The 23,345-nt window shown below is 39.6% G+C and overlaps 1 protein-coding gene across 1 annotated transcript in view; it reads right to left on the bottom strand.

Moving 5' to 3' along the window:
- Window positions 1-23,345, bottom strand: part of LOC142938540 (polycystin-1-like protein 2) — a 48,569-nt gene that overhangs the window by 13,598 nt on the left and 11,626 nt on the right. Inside the window, exons 11-36 of the mRNA XM_076081796.1 lie at window positions 22,751-22,937; window positions 22,358-22,481; window positions 22,101-22,248; window positions 21,024-21,755; window positions 20,741-20,887; window positions 20,449-20,618; window positions 19,539-19,676; window positions 19,136-19,282; window positions 18,664-18,788; window positions 17,669-17,789; window positions 16,996-17,127; window positions 14,998-15,111; window positions 14,476-14,590; window positions 14,186-14,376; window positions 13,869-14,099; window positions 13,656-13,757; window positions 9,074-9,252; window positions 8,584-8,730; window positions 7,905-8,104; window positions 7,322-7,548; window positions 5,475-5,682; window positions 4,834-5,068; window positions 2,687-2,927; window positions 2,385-2,472; window positions 2,175-2,303; window positions 382-567 (exon numbers count right to left, since the gene is read on the bottom strand). Coding sequence (XP_075937911.1) covers window positions 382-567; window positions 2,175-2,303; window positions 2,385-2,472; window positions 2,687-2,927; window positions 4,834-5,068; window positions 5,475-5,682; window positions 7,322-7,548; window positions 7,905-8,104; window positions 8,584-8,730; window positions 9,074-9,252; window positions 13,656-13,757; window positions 13,869-14,099; window positions 14,186-14,376; window positions 14,476-14,590; window positions 14,998-15,111; window positions 16,996-17,127; window positions 17,669-17,789; window positions 18,664-18,788; window positions 19,136-19,282; window positions 19,539-19,676; window positions 20,449-20,618; window positions 20,741-20,887; window positions 21,024-21,755; window positions 22,101-22,248; window positions 22,358-22,481; window positions 22,751-22,937 — 4,764 coding nt within the window. The remainder of the gene's footprint in view (window positions 1-381; window positions 568-2,174; window positions 2,304-2,384; window positions 2,473-2,686; window positions 2,928-4,833; window positions 5,069-5,474; window positions 5,683-7,321; window positions 7,549-7,904; window positions 8,105-8,583; window positions 8,731-9,073; window positions 9,253-13,655; window positions 13,758-13,868; window positions 14,100-14,185; window positions 14,377-14,475; window positions 14,591-14,997; window positions 15,112-16,995; window positions 17,128-17,668; window positions 17,790-18,663; window positions 18,789-19,135; window positions 19,283-19,538; window positions 19,677-20,448; window positions 20,619-20,740; window positions 20,888-21,023; window positions 21,756-22,100; window positions 22,249-22,357; window positions 22,482-22,750; window positions 22,938-23,345) is intronic.

Below are 23,345 nucleotides of genomic sequence, written 5' to 3'. Positions count from 1 at the left end.
GCACTTACTTAGCATCTATTGTATTCATACTAGCTTATTGCACTTATTGTATTCATATTAGTTTGTGGCACTTATTGCATTCGTTTGTTTCTGCACTGTACGTTGGCTCTGGTTTATGCTCTTAGATGCTTGTTTGAAGAAAGGAGATGCACTTATGACTTCTGGTGACTAGTTGTTCTCTCGAAAACCGATGTTGAATACACTTATTGTAAGTCGCGTTGGATAAAAGCATCTGCTAAATGACTGTAATGTAATGTAATAATAATTCAGAAAAACTCTGCTAAAACCACACATCTTTCTTTGCAGCTCTGACACAGAGTCATTTGGTTACTAAGATTGCCACAACAGGGTTTTTCCTCTTCATGAGGGATACAGTCTTACCTGGATAAACTCCAAAAAGGTTACTTAATAGCGATGTGTTGGCCCAAGTGAACACATCTCCAAGACTCATGCTGTCTGAGATCTTGCCGCTGAAGCTATCCCGGATGTGACGGTTCAGGAAAAAAGCATTGGGATCTTTCTGGCCGTACGCCACCAGCAGCAACATCCACATAAACCCCATGTAGGCTGCAACAAAAGGGCGCATTAGAGTTCATCAAAGCAGATGTTGAAACTTTTGAGGATTTTTTTTTTGCTGTGATATTCACCTCTACAGAACAATGCATATTGAGCATGCAATAGAAAGAGTGAAACTATTTTCAAGACAATGACTCCAAATTAAGTCAAAGTAAATATTTTGTTGTATACTATTGTCTATAACTTTAAAATAAAGATAAAAATACTGTATTTGGTTTAGTATTTGGGGTTCAAGAACAATGAATACATGACCCCAAATATGAAGAATTTGCTTGATGACCTTGAACTGGACCCAGCTAAATGGAATTCATTCATCATTAAGCATTATTTTAAATAATATTTTAATCTGTGTGAACCGAACTTTGAGCTAGCTCTTGTGAAGTGTGAATTTGCACACTGAAGGAAAAGTTAAAATAGTGTGGATTCTGTTTGCTTCATATACTATAGCCCAGTGGTACCCAAACTTTTTCTGTCAAGACCCCCTTTGATGATATAGGAACATTGGACGACCCCCCCCCCCCCCCCCCCCCCCCGCAACCCGACCCCAAATTTTTCTTGGTTTTTAATGAATTGCATTATAATGCATGAACTGTATAAAATATTTGTATTTCTTTCTAAAATAAGTACATATCACTTCACAGTTTATTCTTCAGTTTGTTTAACTGGAAAAAAAAATAGCAATAATAAAATATATATAAAATAAAAAATATATAAAATAATTTGTAAATACAATTAACTTAATTTCAAACAAAGTGCAAACAACATATACTGTATTTCCTCACATTGAACATCAGGTTTTCTCAAACAATAAAATAACACAATTATGAACAAGGTGTGCAGGTCTACATGGACCATATTATTTTGTGATCATATTCCTATGTATATTCCTATTCATATATATCAATCAGTGACTGGTGTGGGCTTGCTTTGCTTTACAGATTTTGTCAAAGCGGGGTTGCTGGTTGGAGATAGCTACTCTCAGTTCATTCTCAATGTTCAACTTTGATCTGTATTTGGTCTTCATTGCAGCAACTGCAGAAAACCCTGTTTCACATAAATAGGATGTGGCAAAAGGCAACAGTATGCCCATAGCTCTTTGGCCTAGTAGTGGGTAGTCTTTCTCCACTCCAATCTTTATCTTTCTCTGTCGCTCCGTATCTTTCTCGCTCTGTGTCGCTGTGTGTCTCTCTCTCGTTCGCGCTCCCTCACTCTCTCTCTCCCTCGCTCGTTCGCGCTCTCTCGCTCGGGCGCGCGCTCGCTCTCTCGCTCGCGCGCGCTCGCTCTCGCTCTCGCTGGTTTTGCCACAGTCGGTCTGTGACATGAGCCGCTCTGGTGGCGTGGTTGGAACACAGTGCATGTCACGTCGGTTATTTTATATTGTTTTACCAGTGTATGTGTGCGTCTGTGTGTGTGGGTTGGTGATGAAGCCGCGACCCCCCTGTAGTACCACCGCGCCCCCCCTAGGGGTCGCGACCCCCACTTTGGGAACCACTGCTATAGCCTATGAATGACTGTGAAAGATTTATTTGGATTGCATTAATACAATAAATGATTCATATACTTTGATTTATGGCCATTGAACAGTGTTTTATACTTACTCAAGATCTCTTTGAGGAGGGCAAAGGCTTTCTGTTCCATAATCTGTTTCCTTCTCATCTTCTCAATGTCTGCAGCAGGAGGAGGCTCATAGAGACTGCGATCCCGTCTGACCATTTGTTTGTCCTTACCTGTGGGTGAATTTTTTTGTTCTGATAATGAATGAGTCAACATTTGAGACCAATGAAGTGTAATTTGGGAGTGTTTTTTACCTAGATTTCCTTCAAACTCCACATTTTGGAAATCTTCCTCATCAACTTTCTTTATTACAAGTGCAAAGAAGACTGCAAGACATAGCACCTGTGGTAAAAGGCATGAATCACAGTGAATGGTGACTAATTTGTTTTAGTTTTTTTCCAATTCGAATATCTGGCATGTGCTCATAAAGAATGATCTCTGTATGAATATATATGAAAATATTATGAAATTAAGTTTTCTAAAACAAAGAATTACTTATATTGGAAATACTGAGCTACGAGTGATGTATGAAGAGAGAAAGCCAACTTATTCTCACCTTCAATGGCTGAATGACGAGGACACTCTGAAAAAAGGAAACAATCATGGACACCAACCAGCTCACAGAGCGTTCCTTCCCGAATTTCAACCCATAAAGCATCGTGTAATATCCCGATACAAAACTGCTTGCGATCACTAGCAGCCAGCCCACAAACAGAAACCACCAGGGTAGCCCTCCATGACAGCACACCCTTTTCTTCTGACTACCATCGCCATCAGTGCTGTCTGCAGGGCTCAACCTGCAATTGAAAGAATACGATTCACTCAAATACAGCTTTCTTTTGAAGTGCAAGTACTGCATTTTACATGAGTAACTGACAGAATAAAATACTTCTTAAAATGATTACACCATACCACATTATGGTTTTGTAAGTTTCAGCCCGTTATCTACAGATGTGTATTCCTTAATGAATACTTCGACATTTTGGAAAATAGGCCTAATCACTTTCTTGATGCTACTGAGATCAGTCTCTCGCTCTCATGTTTGTATACTCAGTATGAAGCTGTAGCTGGTTAGCTTAGCTTAGCATAAAGACTGTAAACGGGCAGAAATAGCTTGCATAACAAAATCCACCTTTCACTTTGTTTGTGTAATCGTTGCAAAAACAAATATAAAGTTGTGGTTTTACGTAGGGTGTCTTGGTTAATAGTGTTGGTAGGCAAATTGTTAAAACTTTTGACATAGCCAGGCAAGTTTTTTTTTCCATTGCCAAGCTAAGCTAACCATCTCCTAACTCTAGCTTAAAGACTTTGAAGTGGTATTGATACTCTCATCAAACTCTTGGCAAGAAAGTGAATAAGCCAATTTCCCAAAATGTTGACCGTTTCCTTTAAAAATTACTGCCAGTCATTTTCCAAAATCACTGCCCAATCTGCAATTGGATTCCTGTCATTTTGACAGAAAGAAAATCAATTTGCAGTGACATGAATAATAGGTAGTACAAGCCAGAATTTAAGACTTTTGAAAATGTTCTATTAATCTCAAATGTTGTCACAGTTGTGGGCAGGGACCATTTTATTCATTATTTGTAAATACAATACTTATCAGCAGCTTACTCCAAAGTGGTTACGATTAGCAACTGCATTTTTTTGTTTGTTTAATAAATAACTATGATGGAATAAGAAAAAAGATGAACATGAAATAAACAAAAAGGCAAGCAATTCAAAAATAAATATACAACTTGTAGATAACGGGCTAATGGTGCGTTCACACCAAACGCGGCGCGAATTATTCGCGCGAGTAGATTACATACAAAGTCTATGCACAGACGCGATGAGACTGGAGTGACGCGAATTTGCGATGGCGCGATTGACGCGAATTCGCGTCAAACGCCAAATAGTCCCAAACGCGTGAGTTGAAATATTTCAACTTCGGCGAAAAAATGGCGTGACGCTGTGGCACGATAGCCTATCAGCATTGAGATGTTTCTCCTGTCATCACTGACGTCCTGCCGTTGTTGAATCAGGAAATAAATACTGTAGCCGTCTGTGTTCACCCAGAGCTCTACGATACCTCATATCAAGACCAGACCAAACTATGTGTATAAATGTGTGTGTGTAAACCATATGGTACAAACAATGAATAGACGCTGCCGTATTTATGTCTAGATGACGTTATTCTGTGTTTGTGGAGCTGCTACAACGTTAGCATAGCCTAACACCGATCGATCCGAGCTCCATTGAGAAGACAAGTACAAATCGGCATCATTACGTAGTTATTTCAGAGTCCCTTTTTGTCGGTTTATTGCCGTTAAATCACAGCCAAATCAGTTTATTTTGTGTTCATACAGCTGTAGTAAACAGCGACGTGTGGCTTTGCTAGACACAGTGAATACACCTCGATAAAATCCACGGAGCTCCTCTGGACTATGTTATGAACCCAGACTTGACGGCGTATATATATGTATATCTGTGACTTCCACAACACGTACTAAGCAGAAATTGAGGTTATTTTTTCCATGGTTGATGGCGGACAGTTGAACGGCTTTCAGGGCGATAAGCCACGCCCCCTCTCCAGCGCGATTCACGCGAATGAACACAAATAGTGCCCAGGGCGAATGATGCAAATACGATGCGCGTTTGGTGTGAACACGGCATAACACATGCAAATCCACCCGTGTGTTTTTTTATTAGTCTCTTCTGTACTTCTTCTCGGTGAGTTCATCTGGGTTGACACAGCTGACTGTGAAGAGCTGATTTTCAAGAAAGCCCTTGATGCCCTGGACCTGTTGCAGAGCCTGGCTGTAGCTGTGTGGGTTGGGGAAGCCGGAGGGTCCCAGCAGACTAAGCTCTTTGTCAATGTGACACAGCTGCCGGTACAGATACTGGGTTTTGTTGCTCTTCTTTTGAATCCCATCCACTCTTGACCCAGGACTGCCCTCTGGAAATGTGCAGAATTTTGTTAAACTGTGTATAACTTTTTATTGGCGTCAGTTATAAAAACTGTAGGCATGTTGCATGTACGTATAAACGTTTTTTTAATAAATTATATACACAGTTAATGTAGAGGTTAGAGGTTACTAAGAGGTTACTAGCTAACTGCATGTTAGCTCTATGCTAACTAGCAACAGATGCCCCAACCCTATGTATGGGAGTGTGCCTGTGTGTTTGTGATGAGCTAAACTTATGACCGAAGTTTCTGAACTCACCATAAACTTTGGTTCCTTTTGTTACTTCCCTTCAATCTCTCTCCTTTTTTCTCTCGACATTGTATCTTAATGAAGTGCACTGTACCAAATAAAGTCGATACAATGTCACAGTATCTACCATCCACAGCAGGTACACACCTGGTAGCTGAGGCTGAACAAGGTTGCCAAAGCTCTGCGTTTTGGGCTGGGCGGCGTCAGGGGTTTTGTTATTCGGTTTGATGAAGTCCTCCACCATGGAGAGAACAGCATTGATATCAACTTGTTGTCCAGGCCCAAACTCAGACTCTGTGCTCGGTATGTTGCTTTTAACAGTCTTTGACAGAGAATGGGCAATTCTTGAGATATCCTGAGAAAGAAAATTTTCAAATGCCAAGGTTTTTCTTTTTTATATATGTATGATTACATACGTACTGTATGTAATACAGTATACAATATACAGTAATACAATATATATGCAAATATAATAATTTTAAATTATTTATGTATCCATCACTTTTTTGGAACATGCACAAGGGGTGTCAAAAAAGATTTATATATAATTTGTGTGCTTAAATATTCAAGGCAAACACTTTAAAACCTCTTAAGCCCGACGCCCCCAAATTTGGGGGCTCTCGGGCTCAGAATCCCTCAAACTCAAATGCGGAAAATAGCATGATTATTAGCCAGTAGTGTGGACGTGGCTACTTTTTTTTTTGGATGAAACAGCAACGTATGGGCAACACCATCATATAAGTCACTTCTTACACACTCCAAACACAACTATAGGCTACTCATATAAGCATAAAAAAATCATGGCATAAAAGCACCAAATCCTGGCCAGAAATCGGCGTTATGAGTACCGCAAATCAATGTTTGTACCCTGATGCTAGCGGCTACCAAGTCATGCAATGCATTTAATAGCATTAGCACACGTGGCCAAACACGTAACTAACTTCTGTTTTCCGATCCGTGTGAACACTGGACAGTTGTGAGTGGTCAAACGTACCTTCGTGCTGCCCTCCGCCGCAAAAAAATCGTAGGTATGCGCCCAAGTTTTATGAAAAATATGGATAATAACGTCGCAGAATTTCCGTTTCAAAGCTGTAGTCATTGTTGCCAACTGCATACTGTTGACTTCCGACCTGTTTCCAGAATAAGAGCGGTCAAGCAGGCTTGGGCGAGTGGTCAGACTTCCTGCGAGCGGAAATTTACGCCAGGGTACACACGTCACTTCTGGCAACTTTATTGCTTGAAACTTTTGCCGATCACCACCAAATTCGACAGAGGCCTTCCTGAGACTCTGACGCGTCGAAGGAGGGGTTATTTTCTGAAATCGACCGAGGATAGGCTGAGATCCAGCCACATACACACACATGAACTGAGAAAATCCTACAGATGACAGCCAAAACAGGCTCTGATGATGTTATGAATATGAATATGATTCCTATTATCTGTATTTGGATGTATTGAATCATATGAGTGATAAAGAAAGTGAAATATATAGTTATATAGTATATAAAAGTACAATGTAAGAGCTGCAACAGCTGGTTCGAAAATGATGACCTCGCTTGACCGCTTTCTACTAAAGCCTCTTATTCTTCACTTTATTCCACTTTATTCCACTTTAACCTTTATTCAATAACTACTGATCAGTTATGCTATGACTTGGGAAAGTTTTAGGGAGCTAGCTGCATTATTTCAATAACCTTTTATCAATGAAAGTGCATTTTTTCCAGGCGAACCTGAATATTTTCAATTTGAGCTGTGTAATGTCTTATTTTACTATATTAACCAGCAACATATACACAATATTACCTTATCTAAACTATCTCACAGGTGTTGTGATCTGATTATATCAACAAAAATTATTAAAATCGACCTTGTAGTTACAGAACTATGGTCAGTTTTGTAGGGTTATGCCATTTTCGCTCAGAGACCTACAAATCGGCTCCGAGCTTAAGAGGTTTAAATAGCTACCCACCGCATGAAAAACATTAAGCACCTACCTTGATGACGGTGTCTAAAGTGACATTGACATTTGTGTTGGTGGTGGTAGTCTGTGAGAACGAATTCTGCTCGAGGGCATCTGGGTTTTTGGTTTTTCGCTTGCAACAAGACGTCTCCCGAGGACGAGTGTTTCTGAAGATGCTAACAATAAGGATATTTATGGGAAACATGATGAGGGAACTCTGAACTCCGATCATGAACTGTTGCCAGCTAAACTCAAAATGACCTGAAAAAAACACATAGCGAGAGACAGAGATAAGACACTTTTTTTGTCATCCACAAATTCATGAATATGTATTTTGTCTTAAAATCAGGGCTGTTCCCAATGCCAATTACTTTAACATTTAAAGTTTATTTTGAAGTTTTTGAATGAAACTTTGAAAGTGTTATGTGTATTATCACTTCATCATCCGAACAAAAATTTGTCTTTTACAAAATGTTAAATTTGAATTAAGTGTTTCATTGAATTAAATGAGTTAGTATTGTTTTAATTTTGTCAAATTGCTTTAATGAATATAAGAATTAAAAATTCTAAAAAGTATTTTTTTTTATAAATTTCCTCGTTATGGATATGTGTTGTACCGAGGTCCATGGTCTGCTCCGAGGGATCTGTTGGGATGCCATAAAACATCATGCTGGTCAGCATGGTGCAGAGCAGCAGTGTAAAACAGCAGGAAACTCTCTGAACACAAGTGAAGTTGCTGCTCGGAGGTCGATTGATCACAGAGTACCAGAGGTGTCCGTCATTGAAATCCTTTGTAGTCTTCATGAAGAACAAGTTACTGAAAAACAAAAGCAAAGAGGGGGAACAAAAGAAAGTCAAACCTTCATGAGCAACCAATTAGTGAGGAATTAGGATTTTAATCTCTTTTCAGTCATTTCTTCGCTGCCCACGCAGTTTACTTTTGTTTAATTCAAAATAATTATTCATTCTGCAACCATATAATAAATACAAAACATACTGTACTGTGGCCTACTTAGCTCAGTGAGTGTAGCTGTTCACTGATGTGAACAAGTATACTACAAATGAGCCTTCAATGGCTCATTTACGGTTTATTTTGTACTTAGCAATAACTGTAAGAAAAAAAGAATTTAAATTCCTGGACAAACCGGGTTACGGTTGCTTTTTAAAAATATTGCCGTACTTTACTTGTCTCTATTTGATCATCATCTCATCATTATTATTATCTCTGTTTGGGTATCACATTCAGACTTCAATGGTGTGTTTGTGAGTACAATTTTGCTCCCTATTTTACCTTACCTGAACCTCTTCAAATCCATCTCTGTTGAAACAGGTACAACTTTATCGAGGGAACAATCACCTATGTCTATGGCCAGCCAGGAGTTGCATAAAAAATGCCATTTCTGCTCTGTCTGTATATCATGAACCATGACATTGCCAACATACCTGAGAAAAAAAAGAAAAATTGTGAAAATGGAAGGGCTGTTACAACTTTTAAATTACATATAAGGTAGCCTTGAGATAGTACTCTAAAATTACAACATTGTTTGCTGAACAGAAATATGAGAAAATTACAACTGAAAAGAAGAGCAAGTAATCATCTGCAACATCAGGGTAATAGTAAAACAAGCCATATTGTATTTATTGTATTGTGTGTTCACAGTGTTCTAGATCATATTGACTACACTAGAGGAAAAGCCATGGCTCATGTTTAATAGCCTGTAATGAGATACAAGATACATACATTTTGAGGATGATTATTTGGGGTTACATTTCTGTAATTGCTTACCAAGCAGGATGGCTTCCTGAGTTGTTGTGCCACAGTCTGATGCCCTGCAGGTCTCCCAGGGATAAGGGTGTAGTTAGCAGGAAGACATCCACCGCACCTCTCTCAAACACACATTTCTTTGCATCAGCCAGGTGATGCGGTTCACTGTTTCCCTCTGCACCCAGCAGAGTGATCGTCACCTGAAACAGTTTAGTACTCTGTATTTCAAAACTGACAATTCCAAAAAGATATATAACCACTTTGCCGACATGTATGTACGGCAGTGGTGGGCCGTCAGGGCCTGCAAGGCCTTCTCTGCTGGCCTAAACAGAATCACAACGTTATAGCTATTTTATAATTTTATATTTTTTCTTAAATACACTACATGTATTGTAATTTATAAAAATATTTTTCCCATTATCTTATTTTCTCATTGCACAGCTACTATCTCCCTCAGTTGCTCTGCATCCAGCACAGCTTGTTTTAAGTAGAGCTTTTATCCAATCAGATTTCACCCCTGTGTCTCCAGGTAAGAAGAGAGGCCCGAGGCCTGCAGACTCACAAGTGAATCTCTTTGCAGTTTAAGTGAATGGGGAAGATATTGTTGATTGTCAAGTGTTCAACCAATCAGATCTTTAGTTTGACATGTTGGGCGTATTCTTTGACGTGTCATAGCCTGCTAGCTGGCCTACAGCTACGTCATCATTACGTGAAGCTCAATTTCCATGTGCAGCTCTGCATTGAGGTGCAGCGTGTGCTGTGATTGGTCCGTGGGCGAGCACGTGACTATCGTGAAACAAAACTTAACAGTAGAGGCTTAGTCGCAGTAGTGAGAGTTCAAATTGAAATATATGGAAGAAATTAGTTTTTTGCATTTTGCTTGGTGTAGATCAGGGGTCACCAACCTTTTTTAAACAGAGCTACTTCAAGGGTGTCGAGTAGTACGAAGGGCTACTTATTTGATACAAACTTCCTGAATAACAAAGTTGCACAGATCACCTTTTAATAATAATAATATATGTGAAGAGACTGTTTGATCACGTCAGTTAATTATTCCTCACAATAATTATTAATAATGATTTCCACAACAATGATGGTATAGCTACGCATATATATTTAAACATGCAACTTTTATTTCTGTTAATCTGTTTCAACATTTGAAAGTCAGAGGTATATCTCTGATATTTTTGTATCATCACATGATCAAAGCCGGTTACTTTTGCACATAGCGCCTGCTGGTGAATGATCCAGTGGTAATGTAGAAATTTTGCGAAGTCTGGGTCACCTTTGCATTGCGCAATGAAGCCTGCATGCCGGCCCGTCATCGTGGGAGCCCCGTCTGTTATCACCGACACCAGCTTTTCCAATGGTACCTTTTTCTCCACGAAGAAACTAGTAAAAAGTCTCGTCTATAGCCGAACGGGGGATCCAATACTCCGAGGCGCGCGAGCGTCTTCGGGCGCCCGCGTTCAAACCTCTAGTCTTGGCCTTTTCGGTTGGATTGCGTTGCCTCGCCTCTACCCCCGCCACCCCTGAGTTGTTGCCCCGAGGCCTGTTCCAAGGATTTACGGACCTGACGATGGGGTGCGCTCGCGGTGCGCGTCTGGCTCCAACGTGAAGCGCCCGCCATTCGGAACCTGAAAACCTAGTGCGGCGGCCTCGTCCTGGCTGTCCGCCGTGTGCCTCCGGGTACCCAACTCTCTTATGACAAGAAATATTGTCATTTTAAAATCTACACTAATGCAAGCGTTTTTTGATTAAAAAAGAACAGTAACTACAATTTTAGACGGAGCTCCATGGTGACTAGTGCTATTTTTAGAACATGCCTTGTGGGCGACTCACGTGGTCCCTGCGGGCGACAGGGTGCCCGCGGGCACCGTGTTGGCTACCTCTGGTGTAGATTATTATTATTTTTACCTAGCTTTGTTTTTTTTAACAGTCAATGGCTGAAGGAGGAGGAGAAACGGATTTGTGAGTTGGGATTTAACTGGGATGAAACTCTTTGTCAACAAAGAAAGGAGCATGGAGCATGGTAAATCAACTGCGTTTGTTTTTTTACATCTAATATCTGAGTGGCCCGTGCCCTTGAGTGTGTAGCAGAATGCGTGTTGCTTTCCCGTTAAGCTAGTTAGCGTAGCCTCCCAGAACACTTGCTGAGCCCCAGCTGTTTTTTGTTGTGGGTTTCTTTTCTTCCGGTTCAGAGGTCACACACATTGTCTCCTACATCAATGATTCTCAACTGATGGGTCGCGGACCCGTTTTCAGTGGGTCACGGACCCGTTTTCAGTGGGTCGCAGACCTTTGACTGACAAAAAAAAATTAAAAAAATTGTGCTTTTATCATGGAGGTTATTTTTTATGCAGCGAAGTTATTCCAGCATTTACGGCACTTGTTCAGCGGTGCAGGAAAAACACCGACCAATGTGTTGTGAATCACATCACGTGATGCAGCTCAGCCAATCAAATATGGGCATTCTGACAAGTTTCCTGACTCGAGTGAGATGTACACACACCGTGACACAGGGGGCTGAGATGAGGAAAGAGATAGCAGAGCAGTACATGTAATATGTATGTTGTGAAAGTAAACCATATGATGTTCTCCTAAATAAATGAATGGGTTGCAGCTTGTCTTTAAGGGACGATGGTGGGTCCCACAGCCAAACCAGTTGAGAACCACTGTCCTACATGAGGGCAGAAAACATTATATTACCCTCAATTTAAGCTTCTGTATTCTCACATGCACTAGCTTTTTTCAAACGTATTGTTCGGTTTGTTAACCTCGTACCGAACGGTTTAATATGATTACGTACATAGTCACAGCCTTTGATACGAATAATAGCTGTGGCGCCATCATGTGGTTATAAGGTGGTATTTCAGCTGCAGGACAGCAAGTGAAGGCCCAGGTATAAAATGCATGGCCCGCCACTGATGTACGGTAATGGAGGGGTGGGGCTAGTGTTGCAATCAGTAAGATGTCCACTTTAACTAATAAAGAACAGGAAGATTTAACAAATATTGAAACACAATCATTTAGTGCGATTAAATAAAAAATCAAGGAAATGACAAATAAGGATAATTATTTCATTAAGTGGCAGGAAATGTCATCGGCAAAGTTTAGGAGAATTTGTGTGGTGTACACACAAATGAAAATTATATCTTGCCTTCAATAGGCCATTAAGAGTAAAATTTTGTTAATTTGATGAAAATGAGTGATGCAACATACAATGTTACAAAAACATTTTCTCAAAATGAATGGATGACATTCAAGATATTCTTTCAAATTGATTATAAGAGAACCAAAACCAAAGCAAAATAGAAAGTTAAAAGGCTTCAATGATCTGCTGATGAAAAAAATAAATAAAACAACCCGTGAGTTAAAACTGGAATGTCTTATTGAACAGAGCTGTTATAAATGTGTTGTTGTTTTTTTGGCCAAGCTGAAAACACAACACAAGAGATAATATCAATGGCATTGTTATGGCTAACATGTTAGCAACATTAACATATATTTGTTTACATTACCTTTCACCATTTTACAAAAATTCCAATATTTACTATTATTTAGCTCTCTGAATTTGCCCCTAATGGAAATATCTAGCTCATTAGCTGTTAAATTTGAGATTACAAATGAAAAATGCTCTTTTAACCCTTTTAGATCACACCCTCAGTCACCTATTTAACAATTTTATGCAAACAAAAAAATCAATAGTTTTGAATTTTATATAAATATTTTTCTTACTACTATACAAAATTGGACATATGCTTATGTAAGCCAGTACCAACCAATTTCAATCAAAAGTATCATAACATCCATCCATCAATCAGCAGAGCTCTTCAAAGCAGACCCGAATCTGGCAGCTACAATTCTTCAACCACTTTTTATGTCTATATGGGAGAATAAGAAAATACCGGATGACTAGTCAGAGGGGATCATCATCAAATTACCAAAGAAAAGTTCTCTAAGAAATTGTAACTGGCGTGGAATTACACTTCTGTCAATACCGAGTAAGATCATGGCAAAGATTATTATTAATCGAATAACAGATGCTGTAGACCAACATCTCCGAAAAGAACAGGCAGGTTTCAGAAAGGGTAGAGGTTGCAACGATCACATATTCACGTTACGTAACATCATAGAGCAGTGCACAGAGTGGCAGAGGGAACTGTATATAAACTTTGTTGACTTTGAAAAAGCATTTGACTCCATTCATCGTGAAAGCCTTTGGCGTATATTGTGGCATTATGGGATCCCTGAAAATATAGTTCATGTGATCCAAAGTTTTTATACCAACTTCACATGCAGGGTTGTCTCCAACAGTCTCCCAAAATTCCAAGTAAAAACAGGTGTGAGACAAGGATGTGTGATGTCAGCTTTGCTCTTCAATATTACTATTGACTGGGTAATGAGACAAACAACTGAAGACCAAAATAGAGGCATTCGATGGACACTCTTTTCATCACTTGAAGATCTAGACTATGCAGACGATCTCTCTCTTCTTTCAAGTATGACAAGTATGACAAATGCCAACAAGAATGCAAGAGCAGTGCCTTTTCTGCCAAATGTAACCATTCAACTATTTGCTATGAACTGATAATATATTAACCTGGGAGGAAGTGAAGGCTCCTCTCCGATGCCCAGTGCTGACACTCAACAGGTAGCGGTACTCGTCTATGGGGTCGTTATCCTCCAGCACAGTTACCTTCACCTGCCAACCAGCCAACAACATAAGGCATTGGTTTTTTTACGATACTTTTTTGTAAGTGGGATTACATTTAGGATAAATGAATTATACTCTGGTGCTGGACATATACAGTACCTTGGCAGTATCTTGAATGTCTTTTCGTCGTGCCCACACGACCACCAATAGATAGGCCGCAAAGAGTGACCCCACAAAGCAGACGACCACAGGATTTTCAGCAAAAGTCCCAAACAGCTCAGCGGTGCGTGACGCGTCGACAAGGTTGGGAGTGACGAAGAAAGAGCCGCCAAAGAAGGAGAGGTGGTTGCAGAGGCACTGGGTGACTGAATGTGAGGTCTGAACACCAACCTTGTTCAGGTGGAGACAATATTAACTGTCATTATTGTCTGGGAAACATGTTACACATGACAGGCTGATTGAATTACTGTACTTACCCTACATCCAAAAGGGCTCCACTCCAATATTGATTCATCCCAAAATTTACATGCGGCAGTGAAGGAGGTAATGGACAAACTGGCATTGATGGATTTTATTCCCGGACCTACAATGGGCCTCACTACAAGATAGTGCACTCCATTGTTTCCCTTTAAATCCTTAGGGTCTATTAGCCAAGTGTATCTCTCCTCTGTATAAGTTAAACACACAAGTACTCAAGTAATGTTTCAATAATTTAAAAGGCATGCAAGTTTAAAACTCTCCATCACTAAGCAAAAACATATATTACCTTGTGTTGCTCCCTGGTGAGGCATCTCTGTCATCGCAACATTATTTGTTTCAGTGGGGTAGTCCATATGACCAAGAAACAGTTTGAAGGGTAATGGATCACTTGAAGGCACCATCTTTAAACATAATAGCAACATAGTTGCAGTAAAATTCTCTTTGCAAATGTTGGATCATCCAGAAAAAGAAATACAACAATCATAATTTTAAACAAAGTAGAACAGCAATTATATTCTGGATTTATTTACAGTATTTCGAAAATGTTCTGATATTTAGCATCATGATATTAAGATAAGTAACAAATCTTAAGAAAAAATGGCATAATTAACAAAAATATAATTATTAACGGTAGAATCATTTATGGCATTAGCAATTGTGATGGCTGTACTAAGACTGTCTTGCTAGTAAAACAGCCAATTTGACAAAACTATTCATAGTGTCAAAGTAGACCAAAGGGGATATGAAATGTGTTTTTAAAGTGCTCATTATACATCTCAGAAGTGGAAATTAAAACATCTTACTGGACCTTTAACACCAGCGTAGTATCGGCTGAAGGAACGTTTATGACCGTTGTGCTGTAGTTCCCCAGGTCCAGAAAAGAGGTGTTCACCTGCTCTCCTACAGGCCTTGGTATAAGAATCTGTGGACCAAGCAACAGGCCAGAAGATATATGTAGCTCAACCGCAAGTTCAGTCAGGAAGACACTCACTCATAATCTCTGTCTCTCCTCTCCTTGTAAAGTCTCTCTTCACTTTTAAGTAACCAACCAGATTCTGCACACCGGTTCCTGAATATTGTTGCTTTCAAACTTTAAATAATGTTCTCCTCTCTGCTGCTGTCAGTTGTCATTTCAGCAAAGCAGATCATCATCAGATTGCAGCAACTCCTTTCACCACCACCACCAGTGTCTGGACTCCAGGGGGGATTAGACCTATTGGACCTCAGTATCCCTACTCTCGGTGATAGTACTTCAGGATGGAGTCCAATCTCCAAAGACTTTGCACTTTTCATATTTGATCCATGTATAATAAATCATTGTTAAATTATAAAACAAGTCTCTCCTGATTGAAATCCCAATAACATCTACACAGTTGTTGCCATGGTACCAGTTACAGTTAGCATTTAAGCTGCAGGCAGCAATGAACAGACCTTCGCACATTCATGCACGTGGGGGGTACTGGCTGGACATTGGTCATGGTGCATTTCCATGACCATAGGTTATTGCGTGCACAAGTTTGATGTTATTTCATTTTTGGGGTGTGTGGAACTGGAAATATTCCATTGCAAATGTTTTACCACTTTCTGTGTCCACTATATGGAACACAGAATTCCACAGCCTGTGGAATTTAGGGCAGAGTGGACAATGTAAAGTCAAAAGCTTGACAATTTGGCATTGTGAGGGTCTTGAGATTCTGCTGACCAAATTTGAGATGGATCTGTTGAATCCTCTAGGAGGAGTTTAAAAAAAGTTGTGCCTAAAATGGCGTATTGTAATATGACCTATGACATCATTGTTCGTCTACTGCCTGCAATGTATCATCAAATTAGTCGGAGGATTATAGCAACCAAATTTGAAACAAATCTGATAAACACTCTAGATGGAGTTCAAAAAAGTTGCCATAAAATACATGAAAAAGCTAACGTGAAATATGTCTGTAAGGATGAGAGGAAATTTGGAACCAAATTTTGTTAAGTTTGAGTACCAAAGTGTGTATCAGTTGTCTGGGGTTTTTGAGCATCTCAAGCTCCTCGTGTGAAATGTGCAGCAGAAAAATAATCTCTGCATAAAATAATTGGTTTTAGTGACCGAAAGAGTGAGATCACGGATACAGATGGCCAAATTGATCTTCCTTAGTATGGAGCTGATATGGTTTGGGCTTCTGATCAGGATGCCTCCTGGTCCTCCTGGTAGACCCAAGACATGCTAGGGGGATTATATATTTTTTCTGGCCTGAGAATGTCTCACGGTACCCTAGGAAAAGCTGGAAAACATTGCTGTTGAGAGGGACACTTGGAATACCCCGTTAAGACTGCTGCCATCGCGAATGGATGGATGATCCTTTGAAGTCTGTTTTTCTTAAAAGAAGGTATATATTTGTGCCCACAGTAAACATGTTCTCAACAGGCGAGCATGGTATAGAACTGAAAACACTCTACAGCGGGTGATTAAAACAGCCCAAAACATCATTGGTACCAATCTACTGAGCATCAGTGATATTGGTGAGAAGAGCTGCCTGCGAAGAACTCAAATAATATTAAAAGACAATTGCCACTGCCGCCACAGCTTGATCACTGCTGCCATCTGGCAAGTGATACAGAAATATTAGCTGCCGTACCACCAGACTTTAGAGGAACTTCTTTCCTCACACTGTGATATTCCTTAATTCATCCTCCACCATACTGTATAATATAGCTTTGCTTTTATATTTGTTTCATATATAATGTATGGAACTACAAAATGCATTTTGTTGCCCAACCCTGTGTTGTACAATAACAATAAACTAACCTTGTAACCTGCACTGACCTTAATATCCTCGCTCAGGTTTTCCACAAGGATACTGGCGCCATCTTTTCTTGTAAGGGAGAGAGCACCTATTTGGCCACTGATGTTCCCTCTCTCATTCCAGGAAAAAGGGTTTTTATCTAAACTCAGCATCTATAAATGTATTCAAAGACCAAAGTTCAATCACCATAAGCAGGTAGACACTTTAAAAAAATTAGAAAAACATGGTATCTAACATGCATCCAACAAGCTTCAATTGTGACCAGGTATTGGCATTTGCACATCATAGATGACCCATGTTTTAATGACAAAGGCCTTAAAAGATTGATCTTAAATGTAAAACATTTGTATAATGTTGGCTACAGTTAAGTAGCTGACTGGGCAGGCAGTGGAGAACATATTTTATTTATCCGTAGGTAGGGTGCATTGCCAACAAGAAAATCCATCAATAATAAAATTGAGTGTTTATAAACACAAAAAAATATAGATTAAAAAAAGCATGAACCAATGAAGCCCCTTAAGGCAAATTGATATATAAAAAGAACAAATTAAAACAAATTAATATACTAATATACCAAAGACGACGAGTGAGTCATTGCATCACTTTGAAGTACAGACACTGAAAATCCTGATTTGGGGACAGCCGTAGCACACACAATACACACACATAAACACAACAGCACTCTTGACTTACTCGTACATCCACTGGTTCATCTGAAGGGGATATATTGGAGGGTAATGTTGGGAGCGAAAATGATGGGCTGGAACTGTTGGAAATTTGTATAACCTCTGTCTTTAATCTTCCAAGTGTCACTCTGAGGGAGAAGATATAAAGAGACTCATATAAGTTAGTTGGCTATTTAGTTAGTTATTAGTCAGTTGTGCTTTTTGTTTTAAGGGTTAGGGTTTGTTTGTGTTCTTCTCTAGTATCCCTGGTGTTTTTCAATCAATCTTTAGCCCTACATGTTTTGAGCACAGACCCAAATGATTTCAATTGTGGATGTTCAGGCCAGAAGTATAGGCCCCAATCACGCAGAAACGCGTCTCTGCGTTTCTATTTTTTTTTTATCAATTCATTTTTGGGGGGGGGGTAAAAGCAACTAACCAACTGACAGACTACATTCAAATCACCCCATAATACGTTTTTTTTTTTCTTTTTTTCTTTCCCAGGGAAGTACATTTAGGCAGCGGTTACAAACGGTTAGCTTAGTATAAAGAAAGGAAACTAGAGAAAAGTAAAAAATCTGCCTGCCATTACCTTCAAAACTCAATAATTAACAGCCTATTTGTAACACCAACAAGTTTTAATGTCTGACTTTTTTTGGCTGGGTGAAGTAACTTTCCATTAGTCTTGTCATCACTGTTAGCAACCAGCAGAGATTCCAGGGAGTTACTGCTACAGGCCAAAAACTATAGGTCGGCACATAAACCCCCATTATTTGATAATAAACTGTTAGTTAGTGCTTTAGAGGTGCTGGCAGGCAGCTGTTGCTACTTTCATGTAGAGCCAGGCTAAGCTACGACAACCTGCTGCTGGCTGTAGTCTTATATTTACCTTTTAGACATTAAAGGGATATCTAGTAATTTAACTCTCCACCAGAAAGCAATTCAAAGCATTTTTTAATTAAAATTTTGAACTATAGCTTTACATCTATCTCTGTCACAGCTTGTGGCTGAAGAAGAACTTACCTATTGACAAACACACCAATATGAGCTTGTTGGATGATAGTTGGCGCTTTGTTGACATCTTTAAATGCTAACAGTGCACTCATTGTATTGCTCAGAGAAAGGAGAAGGGCATCAGAAACGTTTTTCTGCAAAGGATAACACAAAGCATTTATGACAAGGGAGAGGTTGTTTCAATTCCTTTCAGTCATCTGCTAATTAAGACTGCCATTTAGACAAGATGGATATTCCAGGACAAGTGATGAATCACTGGCCATCCTCCTGGTCTCTAAACTCAATGTTCCTGATGACATTTTAGCCCAAGTTGTTGGCAATAGACATCATATTTCACAGGAATGTGGTCCATTTTTACTATTAGAGGCTACAGATTAATCAGTGAACTCCAGCCCCGGTTTTTGCACTTACATGCTGTGAGTGCTCTTAAAAGGGGGAGAAGTAAATCCCATCAACATGGGCTCTATGGTTAAACACTCACATTGGAAGAATAGTCCAGGATATTGCTTGCTCCCTCCACAATGGTGCTGGCTGCGGCGTTGATTTCATTCATGTTGACTTCACTTGTGTTCACATCCATGTGGAGGAGATATGAGCTTAAGTTTGCAAGCAGTAATGAAGCCTCTTCCTGAAGATAGGAATCAATTCTTGCAATCACAAACATATGTTTGGGAGACATATGACAGACGTAACCATTAGATATCTCACCTCTAATATCCTGCCTCAAATACACATTCAAAGTACAAGGCTGAGCTAAGGCAGCCTTGCCCTTCCAATTCATTAACAAAAAGCAGTAAACCGTAATGAAAGCAGCACTTGACGTTTTTTTCCCTCCCTCCTATGGTGTCATTTTTTTACTCAGTGTGGGGATCACTTGACAGTACCTGAGCAGAGGAGCTGAGCTCAGTGCCTTTCTGGACGACAGCAGCGAGTCCTCTGGCTATCACCTGAACTTCTTCTGGAGTGTTGGTCGGAGCCTCTTTTACTGTGTCAATCATTATGTCCAGCATCTTCTCACGAAGCTTCAACAGACAAAAGCATTAAAACATGTACGATTTATAATAATAATAGTGATACTACGACTTTTCATACATTCATAAAAGTTGAAAATAAAAAGTGTAAAGGGAATTAAAAATACAGAGATCCATAAGGATAACTAAAATAAGAGAATCAGTAAAAAAAATAATAATAATAACAATAAGTATATTTATAATAATAGTAATAATGATAAGAATGATATTAGTTGACAGCAAATTAAATAAATAGGTTTTCAGCCAAAGTGTTGAGCTCTACATTGACTCATGTAGACTCAGGAGCCTACAAAAATGTCCAGCCCCCCTAGACAGCATTGGGATGCGGACTGAAATAAAAAACATTCTCTCCACTTGCTTTTAAAAGTTCAAAAAACTCCAGTGGACAACATGAACAACAACCTTCTCAATAGAGGGATGTTCTCTAAGCAGCAAGGGATGACACTAGGTTTGAGTCTTTAGCACCCGGGTAGCAGATGGTTATAGCCAACTTTGACTTCCCAAATTATCAATTTTTTAAAATATATTTCAAACATGCCGGTTCAAATTTGGCTGAATGCTTGGCCTGTGGTATCCCTGAACTGTTGCTGTCTGCCTGATTGTCTAAGTTTGAGTTCTCACTTGCATCTACCCTGAGAACTAGGGCTGGCTTTAGGAGTAACTGCGCTAAATCCTTTGTGGGTACAATTCTGTTCAACCTCTGCAGTCAGACACTGTCTAACCATTTTTAGAAATCTGTATCCACAGTCGAATACGCATTTACCTTTTGCCTGTCAGCTTTGTTTGATTCATCAGATTGACTGTTCAGTTCATTGGACACAGAATTGATGAGTTGTCCCACAGTTTCTCCTGACAGTAGACCTTCTTTCTTCAGCTGAGCCACAGCATCCTCCACAGAAGCCTTAACATCATCTAGTGAAGAGCTTGAGGATGCTGTGGAATCTATCACCTGGGGAAAGAAAATCCGTTTTCTTACTACAGTGTAAAGGAAAGTTGAGCATTTCCATATTTCCATTTATTGTTCTGTTACTTTTTTTAATCATCATATTTTTGACAAACCTTTGCAGTTATAGTGGTGCTACATACAAAGCTGCCACTTTTTGCAGTTGCTGTGATAATCATGTTGAAGTTGGAACTGCTGTCTCCAAGAGGAAGGAAGACAGACTTCACTTCATTGCTATTACTGCAACGCAGATGGATACCTGGCAATTTTAAAACAAAACAATAAGTTAGATTTATAGATTTCTGGGAGAGTACTGGGAGAGGTTATGTGATAATTGAAAACTAGATAAATCTGTTCTCTTTTCACAGATGTGGTTGCTAATCTGGATTACTTACCCTTATCAGTCTTAAAGCAATACTGACAGTTAGAGCAAGGAATTTCAGTATTGCACGTTATAGTGAAAAAATTAAGGATTGTTCCACTCTCGGGTGATATGCTACACTTAAGGCTGTCAAAGTTGTTGGTGGTTGATGGTGGAGACACATCAATGGTGTTAGCAGTAGTAGGTGTGGTAGTGGTGTCACTGGGGCCAGTTATGGAGACAGAACCAGCAGTGGTGGGGGTGTCACTGTTGGCAGGTGATGTTGAGGCGGGACCAGCAGTGGTGGGGGTGGTAGGTGTGGTAGTGGTGTCACTAGGGCCAGTTATGGAGACAGAACCAGCAGTGGTGGGGGTGGTAGGCGTGGTGGTGGTGTCACTAGGGCCAGTTGGTATGGAGGCAGGACCAGCAGTGATGGGGGTGGTAGGCGTGGTAGTAGTGTCACTGTTGGCAGGTGATGTTGAGGCTGGACCAGCAGTGGTGGGGGTAGTAGGCATGGTGGTGGTGTCACTAGGGCCAGTTGGTATGGAGGCAGGACCAGCAGTGATGGGGGTGGTAGGCGTGGTAGTAGTGTCACTGTTGGCAGATGATGTTGAGGCGGGACCAGCAGTGGTGGGGGTGGTAGTGGTGTCACTAGTGGCAGGTGATGTCGAGGCAGGACCAGTGGTGGTTGCTGTGTTTTCTTCTCCACTTTCAGATGATGATGATGTATATATGGTGTATCTTTTATAAAGAGGTTCGACATCCGCTTTGGTATAAAAAGAAAAGGACAATGTGTAGTGTATTGCAATCAAGAAATAAAGGGGCTCTATTGCAAAAACAGGTTCGCTAGAGTTGATTAAATAGTCAAAAACAGTTTAAGACCAACAATATTTAAATCCTTTATAATCAAAATATTACTGGTAGTTCTTCCATGATGTGGAATTAATTATATTGCATGAATTAAACTTCATCCCTCAGGTCACCTTGGATATACATCAGAAAGCAGAAATAATTTACCTCTGTATTATAAATGCAAAAATGGTTCACAGACCAATGCAAGATAATTCACTGAGCAGCGTTGACATTATTTCACTGACTTATGTATACCTACCAGACGTTATCACCACAATGATATTGCGGTGCTTAGATTTGGCAGTTGCAAGAGTGTTATAATCCACCGTGTATTGATCTCCACCATCCTGTTTCTGTACAATTGGCCTTGTATCTGCCTTTTTGTAGCAGTCTTTCATCTTATCATCCTGTAACTAAATTGACATGCAAATTCATGAAGTCAATTCAAATTTTTACCATTTACAATTAGCCAATCTTTCAGTCCTAAACTATTTACAATTCATTTATCAGACCTACTTGCCAGTCCTTATCACTTGGGTCCTCAATGTTCCATACAATTTTTGGACACTTTTCTAGACAACCCATTTTAATTTTTGCAGCCTTCTTCTTTATTGGTTCACAGCCTACAGTAAAAGTGAACCTGTGTTTGAAACAAATACATAGATAAGTTGGTTAACACATAACTAGAATGTTTACATCTAAAAACAAAAGCTGTCTGGTGAAACATAGGCGAATAATGCAAAACAACCTAATTAAACTCCGTATTCAATCATTTAATTTCTGCACACTGCTTAATCTCATAATTTACGGAAGGGTGTGTTCACAATGTTAGAAAAAGAAAACCTCAAACAGTATAGAGAATGACAGGTTTAGTGCTCTTAGTGATCACAGCAGATCAGTTTCTATTACCTAAGCCAATGCAAATTCTTCTCAGGGGTAACGGTGATGCATATAGATTCACTTTTCCCCTCTGTTTTTTTCTGTTGATTTATCACATTAAAATAATATTTATTAAAATGAAATGGATCTGGTAGGCAGGTTTTATTGATGGTGCAAGTCAGTCCCTTGAAATGTCCTTGGCATTTACATGGATTCTCTGTAAATCAAAAAGGAAAGTCATTATTCTACTGCAATAACAATTGATATGCTGATATAAAACATTTAAGACTAATTCCGATAGCTATGTGTGTATTTTTACTGTATACATTTATTGTGATTAATGACTTGCATCAGATTTGGAACATAAAGGAAAATATGAACCGTATTGCTTGGCCTGAGGCAATATACACTTCCTTCCTTATTCAACCCGGTCTCAATCCCAACTCGTCGAATACAGACGTAGGGTAAGTGCCCCTTGGCGTCTGATACAGACACACTGCGCTTTCAACTAACTCCAATGTAAACACCCACAACCATCAATTCCAGATGCTCTCAGAGCAACTGATGTAGTGTAAAGAGTGCACACAAGGACGGTGGAAGTTGAGGTGTATGGGTCACACAAACA

Source organism: Anarhichas minor, unplaced genomic scaffold (genome assembly GCF_050575085.1).
Source record: "Anarhichas minor isolate MPS153535 unplaced genomic scaffold, ASM5057508v1 ptg000087l, whole genome shotgun sequence".
In the NCBI taxonomy this organism is placed as follows: Eukaryota; Metazoa; Chordata; class Actinopteri; order Perciformes; family Anarhichadidae; genus Anarhichas; species Anarhichas minor.
This window is presented reverse-complemented; position numbering and strand designations above follow the sequence as displayed.